Raw genomic sequence first — 12,799 nt, 5'->3', positions numbered from 1 at the left:
TATTAAAATCAACTTTTTTTTTTTTTCTGCTCAGAGTTACCTAGTAGTAATATTATTACAGTATACAGTATACATAATTCCAGTATTTTTAATGTCATTTAAAAATGATTTTTAAATATTTTTAGTATCATTTGCCAAGTTTAACTGGAGTCATACTAATTTGGAGCTTGCTTTCTTTTTTTTATGTTCTTTTCCATTATGGTTTATCACTGAATATTGAATATAGTTCCCTGTGCTATCCAGTAAGACTTTGTTGTTTATCCATTCTATTTATAATAGTTTGCATCTAGCAACCACAAACTCCCACTTCATCAAAAACCAAATATGGTATTTGTCTTTCTCTTTTTGACTTCACTTAGTATGATAATCTCTAGTCCATCCATGTTGTTGCAGATGGCATTATTTTGATCTTTTTTATGGCTGAATAGTATTCCATTGTATATACGTACCACATCTTCTTTATCCATTCGTCTGTCACTGGACATAAAATTGACTGTTGAGTGAGATATACACAAAAACTCCATTATGGAGTAAGGTGAGATATTTTTAAAATTACAAAACCCATGATGGGTTATATAATTTGTCCCCTCATCTCCAGAGAAAAGTATTCCTCTGAGTGTTCCTTGTAGTACGACTACCATCCCCTGCTGTCTACATGTGAATGTTGAAGATGTCGTTGAACGCCTGAGTGAGATAGATGCAGGGCAGTGGCATCCATTTCCTAGGGTCACACAGAGGGTAGTTGGTAAATTTAATCAGTCCATCTTAATTCTAAGGCTGTGTGTAATTTGCTGTAATTTAGGCTTTCATTACAAACGTTTTCCTTGTAACACTTGATTAAATTTGATTATACTCTGTAATAAGATGAAGCTATGATTTGTTTATTAATAGAGCATTTTTCTCATTCTATTAATATCAATGCCTATATATAACTAATACCAAAAAGTGCTATATTGTCTGTTCAGCTTTATAGTATGGGGTTTTTTTTTAATTTTTAAATTTTTTGGCTGCATCGGGTCTTGGTTGCGGCACGTGGGACCTTTCATTGCAGTGCGTGGGCTTCTCTAGTTGCAGTGCATGGGCTTCTCTCTAGTTGTAGCATGTGGGTTTTCTCTCTCTAGTTGTGACGCGTGGGTTCCAGGGCATGTGGGCTCTGTTGTTTGTGGCACTCAGGCTCTCTAGTTTGAGGCACGTGGGCTTAGTTGCCCTGCGGCATGTGTTATCCTAGTTCCCCGACCAGGGATTGAACCCACATCCCTTGCATTGGAAGGGGGATTCTTTACCACTGGACCACTGGGGAAATCCCCATAGTAGTTCTTAAAAGTGTTAACTAACTCTCAGCTCATCTTTGTAGCTTATCAGAATATCAGAAGACTAGAATCATCATATACTTCTGATAAAAATGAATAATAATTTTTAAAGTTAAAGAAACAGTGTTTAGGGCCTTCTCTGGTGGCACAGTAGTTAAGAATCCTCCTGCCAGTGCAGGGGACACGGGTTCGAGCCTTGGTCCAGGAAGATCCCACATGTCACAGAGCAACTAAGCCTGTGCGTCACAACTACTGAGCCTCTGCTCTAGAGCCTGCAAGCCACAACTGCTGAAGCCTGTGTGCACTAGAGCCTGCGAGCCACAACTGCTGAAGCCTGTGTGCCTCGAGCCCGTGCTCTGCAACAAGAGAAGCCACCACGGGACTTCCCTGGTGGCGCAGTGGTTAAGAATCCACCTGCCAATGCAGGGGACATGGGTTCGATCCCTGGTCTGGGAAGATCCCACATGCCACGGAGCAACAGCCTGTGTGCCACAACTACTGAGCCTGCATGCCACAACTACTGCAGCCCACGCACCTAGAGCCCTGCTCTGCAACAAGAGATGCCACCACAATGAGAAGCCCATGCACCTCAACGAAGAGTAGCCCCCGCTCGCAGCAACTAGAGAAAAGCCCGTGTGCAGCCATGAAGACCCAGCACAGCCAAAAATAAATAAATAGAATAAATTAATTTTAAAAATCGTGTTTAAATTCTGAATATCTAAGGAGGGAAGAGTGTAGTGTTAAACTTAATTTTACGGCTGCAAATAATTCTCTAAATTTAATACATGCACAAAAGAGCTCAGTTTAGATTTAGAAAATGTTCTAAGAAAGCCAAAAAGTCATCCTTTAAGTTGTCAAGTATAATTATTATTTCAAGGTAGATATACATGATTTAAATACTCATTTATCGTTTTTCTTTCAATTTTTTTATTTTTGGCTGCGTTGGGTCTTCGTTGCTGCATGTGGGCTTTCTCTAGTTGTGGCGAGCAAGAGCTACTCTTTGTTGCGGTGCACAGGCTTCTCATTGTGGTGGCTTCTCTTGTTGCGGAGCACAGGCTCTAGGCGCGCGGGCTTCAGTAGTTGTGGCTCACAGGCTCAGTAGTTGTGGCACACGGGCTTAGTTGCTCCAGGGCATGTGGGATCTTCCCAGACCAGGGTTCGAACCCGTGTCCCCTGCATTACCCTGGATTCTTAACCACTGTGCCACCAGGGAAGCCCTTATTTATCTTTCAAGAAATTAATGGTAAGGGAAGAAATGTAATATAACGCTTTAGCAGAGTTTCCTCTTGTTCCCTTTTCCTGCCTGTGTTCTTCATTATAAAGAACAACAGATTACTTCAATAGACTTTTATCTCATCTATTGCAAGAAAGAATAGTTTAATAGCGTATAGTTTAAAACTAAGAATATTGGTTATATGGTATATCAGCATAAGAGAAGGGTTGATGACAATCTCAAGGCCAAAACAGATGTTTTGGTAGAACTTAAAAGGTTGCCCTGATGTGCCTCTCAACTATCCTGTTTTTATTAGCATGTATATAGAGGGGATTATGCAGCATCTCTCTGTATATAATCAGTGATCAAGTCTTAACAAGTATATTTCTGATGCTAGATGAGTTTTTAAGAGGATGGGCTCTAAGACTACCTGGGTTCTCTTCCTACCTCTTCTAAGTAGCCATGTCGCTTCGGCTGGGTTTTCAGCCTCTTTTTGCGTAGTTTCCTCACCTATGGGATGGAAGCACCATCTCCATGGGGTTGTTGTGGGGAGGAGGTGAATTCAAACATAAAATACTGAGAACATTGCTGAGCCTATAGTAAAAATAAAAATTCTTTCTAACTTGATCTTTTTTTCTGGTTATTAATTTGTAATTCATCTGATCCCTCCATAAGGAAAGACCATAAGGTCTTCCTCTGCTGCTTGGTCCTTGGTTCATCTTCCCCTTCTCTGAACTCCACTGTGTATTAATTTCTTAATTTTGGCCTTTCACACTCTCCCTTTCTTGGTTTCTTTACTTTCACTCCCCTTTTACCAAGAGAATGTCATTGCTGCTTCCTTTATGCTACTAAAGTATTTTATAGATTTCAGTATATATATATCTGTACTTGCATGTGTGTACATGCACAAGGATAGGTCTTTAGTGTTATAAGTACAGTGTATTATAGTCACTTGCCTGTCTCCTTTCCTTTCTTGAGCTTCTTGATAGCAGGACGGTCTTACTCATCTTTGTTATAGTTTATAAAACACAGGTCCTCAGTAAAGGACTGCTGGCTTTGTTTTCTTTGTTTTTACGTCCCCATCTAGGACATAAGTTTCTGTATAACAGAAACTGCCAAAATACACTACCTTTTAATCCCTCTCATAGCACTGACACAGTACTGTATCATCAGTTAATAAATGAATTAAGACTTCTTAGTGGTGGAACTAATGTACATGTTTGTAAATTAGAGCTAATTAGATATTCTTCTTCATAAACATTGATAATGATTTGTCTCCATTATTTAGGTGCAAGAATATTTGTCAACAGTATTGAAAATGGAATGTGGTGTCGAGGAACTATTACTGAATTAATTCCAATAGGAAGTGAAAGTATTAGAAAACCTTGTATTCCAACCAAATTCTCAGTCCACAAAGTTGCACTAATACAAATATTCATGGTAGATTTTGGAAATTCTGAAGTCCTGATTGTTGCAGGGTATGTTATTTTATAATTACTATGTATTCCTGGTCTGCTTAGAAACACTTGTGATGGGGGAGGAGGGGAGATACTAAAGAAGAAAGAAAAGTAGGAAGAGGTAGAGAGGAATAAGTTATCCTTCTTCACTTCCAAGGCATATACCTTTTATTTTGCTCTGTAATTTGTCTTACTAATTACTAAATTAGTAAAGTATTAGCTATCAGTGTTACTAGATTGGGAGCTTGGAAAAAGAACTTTCTGATGTTTCAAACTTAAATGCTCTTCTATATAGCCTCAAAGCAGGAAATGAAGCACAAAAATGGTGGGGTTTTTTTGTTTTGTTTTGTTTTTTGCGGTACGCGGACCTCTCACTGTTGTGGCCTCTCCTGTTGTGGAGCACAGGCTTTGGATGCACAGGCTCAGCGGCCATGGCTCACGGGCCTAGCCGCTCCGCGGCATGTGGGATCTTCCCGGACCGGGGCATGAACCCGTGTCCCCTGCATCGGCAGGCGGACTCTCAACCACTGCTCCACCAGGGAGGCCCCAAAAATGGTTCTTTTAAATAAAATGTTACGGTTAGTGGCCAGATGATTGAGTAAAATTTTTAATCATATTTCCATAATTCCATTATTGTATGTTAAAGTGGCATAGTGTCTAACTCTAGGTGTTCAAAACTGTTTCCCTCAGTCTTCTAGGAAAATAAAACAAACTGAAAATGTTCTTCTAGTAAGGACCAGTATTAACTCTTGCATGGTCACTTTATTAAATGGTCATAGCTTTATAAATAGATTTCTCTTTGGGGGTGTCATTATGCCTTTTAAATTTAAACCAAATAGGTATATGAAAGACAATCCAGATGAAGGCAGTTGAGATTTATTTCTATAGGTAGAAACAGTGTCTGTGTTTATAAAAGCTAGATTAAATCTATATAGTGAGATAGTATGAATCAGAATATAACTTTCTAAGAGAAAAATACCATATATTAACACATTTATATAGAATCTAGAAAAATGGTACTGATGAACCTAGTGTCAGGGCAGGAATAGAGATGCAGATGTAGAGAATGGACTTGAGGACACAGTGGGGGAAGGGTAAGCTGGGACGAAGTGAGAGAGTAGCATTGACATATATACACTACCATGTGTAAAATAGATAGCTAATGGGAAGCAGCTGCATAGCACAGGGAAATCAGCTAGGTGCTTTGTGACCACCTAGAGGGGAGGGATAGGGAGGGTGGGAGGGAGGAGATATGGGGATGTATGTATATGTATAGCTGATTTACTTTGTTATACAGCAGCAATTAACACATCATTGTAAAGCAATTATCATCCAATAAAGATGTAAAAATAAATGAATAAATAAATTTTTAAAAGAATATAACTTCCTAGAAGATTTAACTTAAAGAGAGTATCCTTAGAAATGCATACCTTTTGTGGGGTAAGGCAAGTTTGGGCTTGAAGCATTATCTTCAGTAAATATTGCTTCAATTCTTCCCAGAGTTGGTGATACTTATGTGAGATCAGAACACATTGCTAAGCAGCATGTCACACTAAATGACTTGTGTCTGGCTCTGAGGAAGTCTGAGCCATATATTGAAGGGCTGCTGAAAGACATCCAGCCATTAGCACAGCCATGCTCATTGAAAGACATTGTTCCACAGAATTCAGTAAGTGAGACTTAAATTATTTCTTATTCAGGGGCCAAATAGTCCAGTTTTAGCTATGCATTGCTGATCAGATTACTGAATGTAGGTTCAGTTCTCTTGTTAAATACATTTTGTATAATAAACTATTGGTGCCAATAAAAAAGGAAATGAACTTCAGTTTCTACAATTAGAATCGTTCTTAACGGGAAATTGAGTTGAATATGCATGTGTGAACATAATGATAGGTGAAATATGCAAGTAAACCACAAAATTTTGGAGTCAAATAAATATGGAGAGAAAAATAAATTTTAAATGTTATGTGGTATGTGTTTCCATTCATTTCTTCACTATTTCCATGGCCCTTTGCTCACTGCTTATAGCCTATATTGCATTCTGTTTATATTATTAATGAATATTTATTTCCCAGAAAGATTTAAAACTCCTATGAGACAGAAATTGTGTGTAAAAATACTTGTTAAGCAGTTATATTATTATAAAGTCTGTGAAAGCAGGAGTCTGCACCTTTGCTCATCTTTGTATTCCAACACTTAGCAAATCACTGAGCACGTAGTAGGCGTTCAGCAAATATTTGAAAGAATGAACAAATGAATAAAAAAGTAAAGGGAAACACATACACATATTAGCCCTGGTATTTTCCTCAAAATGGGAAATTTATTTTGGCTTTAATTTTATCTTTTTTTTTTTTTTTGCCTTTTCTATTCTGAGTGGGCTTTACTTTTATACTCACAAAATCTTTAGAAGATGTTTTATTTTTAAGGAATGTGTAGTTTTGGCCTGTGAAATTTACTTTAGGTATGAGTACTTAAAGTTTCAAAGTTCAGTGAGAAATTGTTTTTTCAGTGGGTGAGTATTTTTCCTTATTGTTTAAGTAGCATTTACCTCATATATTGCTAGTAATGGAAACTAAGTTACCTGGTAACGATTGTAAATATCTTTAATGTATGACATGGCTTCCATCATGCTTTCAAAATTACGTTTTGGATTTCATCGTTTAAGTGGAAAATTTGTACATAATACTTGTTTTATTTTTAAACTTTTATTTATTATCTTGATATTAATATTCAGAAGTAAAACTAAGTCCTGAAGTACAACAGCTTATGGTCACCTTGAGACCATGTTTATAAAATCTAAGTGTGATCCGTACATTGTGCATACATAAAGACTGTCCTTGGGTTTGTGGGCCCAGCTGCTTCTAAATATCTATGGTTGGTTAAGTGCCTTTGTTCGAATTTGCAGACTTTGGCTGTTAGAAAGCTAAATCTACAACATTGTACCATTAGAGCTAATTATAATTACTGAATACATTGGAATTTTACTTTTTCCACAGACTGAAGGCTGGGGAGAAGAAGCTAAAATAGAATTTTTGAAAATGGTAAATAAGAAGGCTGTTTTAATGAAAGTTTTTAAAGAAGAAGATGGTGTGCTAATTGTAGATCTGCAGAAGCCACCAACAAATAAAATAAGCAGTGATATGCCTGTGTCACTTAGAGATGCATTAGTTTTTATGGAACTAGCAAGGTAGGTAACTTATTAAAATGTAAATATTTTCAAGGTTATAGCTATAAATTGGAACAGCAGATTTTACCTTTAAAAAATATGGGCTCTGGGGCCTCCCTGGTGGCGCAGTGGTTGGGAGTCCGCCTGCCGACGCGGGGGACGCGGGTTTGTGCCCTGGTCCAGGAGGATCCCGCGTGCAGCGGAGCGGCTGGGTTCATGAGCCGTGGCCGCTGAGCCTGCGCGTCCGGAGCCTGTGCTCCGTAACAGGAGAGGCCACAACAGTGAGAGGCCCGCGTACCGCAAAAAAAAAAAAAAAAGGGCTCTAAAGTGAACTGTCACATACACTAAGAGGGCGCACCAAATCCTAACCACTAGACCACCAGGGACATCCTAACATACTCGAAGAGGTTAAAAATATTGCTGTCAGAGTTTTCTAAGTATGGTTGTCTGTGAAAATTGCATTCAGGTCATTTGATTTAAGGAAATAGAAAAATTAAGGTAGCTCAAAATAGAAACTATTGGTAGATACGGAACATTTTTTTAGACTCTTGCTAACTTTTACAAGTAGCTCCACTAGGGTTTCAAGAATTATAGTTTAAGAGTTCTTACATTTTCTAACCTCTGGAATAAGATCATGATCACCACTCTATATTTAATGTATGAATCTAGAGTAGATACTTAAATTTCTTTCCTTTCTCATGTCTGATGAACAAAGTAAGATGACTAAGTAACCACAGAGATGATGGAAGATACTACTTTCTGTCCTGAGCAATTACACGACTCTGGAAGTGACCCAAGTAGATTCCATTCTGGAAAAATAAAACTTAAGTAGAGTATTGGAGCTGAAAGGGGTCACAGAAACCCCTCAGCTGGCCTTTCTGATTGCTACCAGATGCTGGGTATTGTCAACCAAAAGAGTAGAAACTTTGAGTAGAACATACAGGCCCAACTCACAAATGTTCCAGCACAAACTTGAAAGTTAATTATTGAGTTTTGAGACTTGACCTCTTATTTATCCTGGTTTGATAATTGGAGACAATACTAAGAAATGTTGTAAGTTAGAAGAGAGAAATTGGAAAAATACTCTTGGTAGATAAATCAGTATGTGTGTAAGTCCTTTCTTCAGATCAATTAATCCACTGAGAGAAGAGAGACTTAATGGCTCTTGCTTATGCTTTTAATTAGGTTTAGGTCTCAGTTATCAAGAAGTCACTCTGAAAAAAATACGACTTTACACTATCATCCACCTGTTTTGCCTAAGGAAATGACAGATGTTTCAGTTATGGTTTGTCATATAAATAGTCCTACTGATTTCTATCTTCAGTTGGTAAGTACATAGTGGTCCTTTGAGACAAAGTATTTTTTCAAATTTTAAGTAGAAATTTATAATGGAAGTGAGTGCCCAGTATGAATTGAGAGCAAACCACTATCAACCTTCTGCAAATTTAAGTTTCTTAGTAGCTTAGTAGTTTCTTGTTTTTAAACAAGAAATTCACGTGATTCATAGTAAATTGAAGGAAATCTTTATCAGGCAAGTTAGTGAAGTATGGAGGGGAAGGAGAATGAAGGATCCCTAGTGTGTAAATGTTTCTTGCTACTTTCTGAAATCTAGAAACCAGGAGAGCATGTAGAGCTGGCAAATCAAAATAAAATGATAACACCTGCTTCTGATAATGTATGAGAATTTACTTATTATTCCTAGGTAATTTTCTGAATTACAATACCAAAATAGATTCAGATTAAAGGCATTCATAGAAAATTTTGGGTATATGACTGATGGGCCTGTTTTAGATAGCTACCAGCATTAAAGTTTATCTTTATTGATCTCTTTGTGTCCATGCTTTATGTGTCACACACAAAGCAGTGTGGCCCTTAGAATGAGTTAATTCCAGTCCATTGCCCATTTTTGAATTGGATTATTTATTTTGCTGTTGTTGGGTTATAGGAGATCTTTATACATTATGGATATTAATCCTTTATCAGATATATCATTTTCAGATGTTTTCTCCTATTCTGTGGCTTACCTTATCACTCTCTTGATAGCATTCTTTCAAAAAGTTTTTAATTGATAAAGTCCAGTTTATCTACTTTTTCTTTTGTTGCCGGTATTTTGATGTCATATCCAAGAAATCATTGCCAATCTAACATCGTGAAGCTTTCCCCCCTGTGTTTTCTTCTGTGAGTTTTATAGTTTTAGCTCTTACATTTAGGTCTTTGAGTTATTTTGAGCTAATTTTTATATATGGTGTAAGGGAAAGGTTCATTCTTTCCCATTTGGATATCCAGTTTACCCAGCACTGTTTGTTGAAAAGATGGTCTTTTCTCCATTGTATGGTCTGGGCACTCTTGTCAAAACTCAGTTGACCATATACATGAATGTTTATTTCTGGGCTCTCTTTTCTATTCCATTGGTCCATCCGTCCTTATGGCAGTAGCACACTGGTTTTTTTGGTTGTTTTTTTTTTAATTGAAGTATAGTTGATTTACAGTGTGCCAATCTCTGCTGCACTGCAGAGTGACTCGGTTATATACATATATACATCCTTTTTTTTTTTTTTTTTTGCGGTATGCGGGTGTCACCACTGTGGCCTCTCGCGTTGCGGAGCGCAGGCTCAGCGGCCATGGCTCACGGGCGCAGCCGCTCCGCAGCATGTGGGATCTTCCCAGACCAGGGCACGAACCTGTGTCCCCTGCATCGGCAGGTGGACTCTCAGCCACTGCACCACCAGGGAAGCCCTACATTCTTTTTTAATATTCTTTTCCATTATGGTTTATCCCAGGAGATTGAATATTGTTCCCTGTGCTGTACAGTAGGACCTTGTTGTTTATCCACTGTAAACGTAATAGTTTGCATCTACCAACCCCAGACTCACAGTCCATCCCTCTGCCTCTCACCCTCCCCCTTGGCAACCACACGTGTGTTTTCTATGTCTGTGAGTCTATTTCTGTTTTATAGATAGGTTCATTTTTGCCATATTTTAGATTCTACATGTAAGTGATATCATATGGTATTTGTCTTTCTCTTTCTGAATTACTTCACTTAGTATGATAATCTCTTGTTGCATCCATGTTGCTGCAAATGGCATTATTTTGTTCTTTTCTATGGCTGAATAGTATTCCATTGTATATATATACCACATCTTCTTTATCCTTTTATCTTTCGATGGACATTTAGGTTGCTTCCATGTCATGGCTGTTGTGAATGGTGTTGCTATGAACATAGGGGTGCGTGTATCTTTTTGAATTACAGTTTTCTCTGGATATATGCCCAGGAGTGGAATTGCTGGATCATATGGTATATCTCTATTTTTAGTTTTCTAAAACCTCCATACTGTTCTCCGTAGTGGCTGCACCAATTTACATTCCCACTAACAGTGTAGGAGGGTTCCCTTTTCTCCACAGCCTCTCCAGCGTTTGTTATTTGTAGACTTTTAATATTTTTAATTTTTTTGCTTTTATTTACTTTTTTGGTCATGCCACATGGCATGCAGGATCTTAGTTCCCCAGCCAGGGATCGAACCTGTGCCCCCTGCAGTGGAAGCACGGAGTCTTAATCACTGGACCATCAGGGAAGTCCCTATAGACTTTTTCTTTTTTTTTTTTTTTAATGGCTGTGTTGGGTCTTAGTTGCTGCACGCAGGCATTCTCTAGTTGTGTCGAGTGGGGGCTACTCTTCGTTGTGGTGTGCAGCCTTCTCATTGCAGTGGCTTCTCTTGTTTCAGAGCATGAGCTCTAGGCACGCGAGCTTCAGTAGTTGTGGCACACGGGCTCAGTAGTTGTGGCGCGTGGGCTTAGTTGCTCCGTGGCATGTGGGATCTTCCTGGACCAGGGCTCGAACCCGTGACTCCTGCATTGGCAGGTGGATTCTTAACCACTGCACCACCAGGGAAATCCCCCTATAGACTTTTTAATGGTGGCCATTCTGACCAGTGTGAGGTGGTACCTCATTGTAGTTTTGATATGCATTTCTCTAATAATTAGTCATGTGGAGCATCTTCTCATGTGCCTACTGACCATCTGTATGTCTTTGGAGAAATGTCTATTAAGGTCTCCTGCCCATTTTTCAGTTGGGTTTTTTTGTTGTTGTTGTTGTTGTTGAGTTGTATGAGCTGTTTATATATTTTGGAGATTAAGCCCTTGTCGGTTGTATCATTTGCAAATATTTTCTCCCATACTGTAGGTTGTCTTTTCGTTTTGTTTATGGTTTTCTTTGCTGTGCAAAAGCTTGTGAGTTTCATCAGGTCCTGTTTGTTTGTTTTTGTTTTTATTTCTATTGCCTTGGGAGACTGACCTAAGAAAACATTGGTACAGTTTATTACAGAGAATGTTTTGCCTATGCTCTCTTCTAGGAGTTTTATGGTTTTATGTCTTATAAAAGTCTTCAAGCCATTTTGAGTTTATTTTTTGTGCATGGCGTGAGGGTGTGTTCTAACTTCACTGATTTACATGCAGCTGTCCGACTTTCCCAGCACCACTGCTAAAGAGACTTTTTCCCATTTTATATTCTTGCCTCCTTTTTTTTTTTTTTTTTTTTTTGCGGTACGCGGGCCTCTCACTGTTGTGGCCTCTCCTGTTGCGGAGCACAGGCTCCGGACGCACAGGCTCAGCAGCCATGGCTCACGGGCCCAGCCATTCCGCAGCATGTGGGACCCTCCCAGACCAGGGCACAAACCCGTGTTCCCTGCATCAGCAGGCGGACTCTGAACCACTGCGCCACCAGGGAAGCCCTACTACATTTTGGCTTAGAAAAGATTTCATAGGAACACTCCACTTTCAGATAGCAGGGATACCTGTATTTGTCCTTTTGGCACTGGCTTTTTTCACTTAGCATAATGCCCCATGTTGTAGCGTGTGACAGGACTTAACTTCTTTAAGGCTGACTAATATTCCATTGTATGTATATACCACATTTTATTAATTCATTCATCCATTGATGGACATTTGGTTTGCTTCTACCTCTTGACTATTGTGAATGATGCTGCAATGAACAGGGGTGTGGAAATACTGTAGTGTCATGTTTTGGTTCCCTTCTTATTTCCTTTTGTGTATCTATATATTTATCTATTGTTACCATGGGGATTACATATAACATCCTAAAGTTACAGAAGTTAATACGAATTGATACCAACTTTAATTGAGCAAAACCCTACTCGTGTATAACTCCATTCTCCTTTTATATTATTGATCTCAGAAATGAATCTGTGTACATTGTGTGCTCAATAATGTAGATTTATAATTATTTTTATGCATTTATCTTTTAAATCCTGTAGAAAATAAAAGTGGAATTACAAACTAAAGTTAATAATATTGGCTTTCATGTTTGTCCACGTATTTATGTTAACCACAGATCTTTACATTTTAATGTGGCTCTGAGTTACACTCTAGCACCTTTCATTTCCTCCTGAATGACTCCCTTTAGCATTGTTTATAAGACAGGTCTGGTGTTAGTGAACTTCCTCACCTCTTGTTTATCTGTGAATAGCTTATTTCTTCCTGTCTTTTGAAGGATAGTTTTGCTGGATCTGTAATTCTCAGTTGATGCTTTTTTTCTTTCAGGAGTTTAAATATTATCTTCTGACCTCCAGGATTTCTGATGAGAAGTCAGATGATAATCTTATTGATGATCCCTTATATATGACAAGTCACTTCTCTC

At 38.4% G+C, this 12,799-nt stretch overlaps 1 protein-coding gene across 1 annotated transcript in view; it reads left to right on the top strand.

The window, feature by feature from the left end:
- The window catches only part of RNF17 (ring finger protein 17), a 100,834-nt gene that overhangs the window by 24,440 nt on the left and 63,595 nt on the right, over window positions 1–12,799 (top strand). The window contains exons 11-14 of the mRNA XM_029210218.1: window positions 3,812–4,001; window positions 5,481–5,649; window positions 6,977–7,167; window positions 8,332–8,473. Of these exons, the coding sequence (XP_029066051.1) occupies window positions 3,812–4,001; window positions 5,481–5,649; window positions 6,977–7,167; window positions 8,332–8,473 (692 nt within the window). The remainder of the gene's footprint in view (window positions 1–3,811; window positions 4,002–5,480; window positions 5,650–6,976; window positions 7,168–8,331; window positions 8,474–12,799) is intronic.

This window comes from Monodon monoceros, unplaced genomic scaffold (assembly GCF_005190385.1).
Source record: "Monodon monoceros isolate NGI ecotype Baffin Bay Population unplaced genomic scaffold, NGI_Narwhal_1 Super_Scaffold_8, whole genome shotgun sequence".
Classification (NCBI taxonomy): Eukaryota; Metazoa; Chordata; class Mammalia; order Artiodactyla; family Monodontidae; genus Monodon; species Monodon monoceros.
This window is presented reverse-complemented; position numbering and strand designations above follow the sequence as displayed.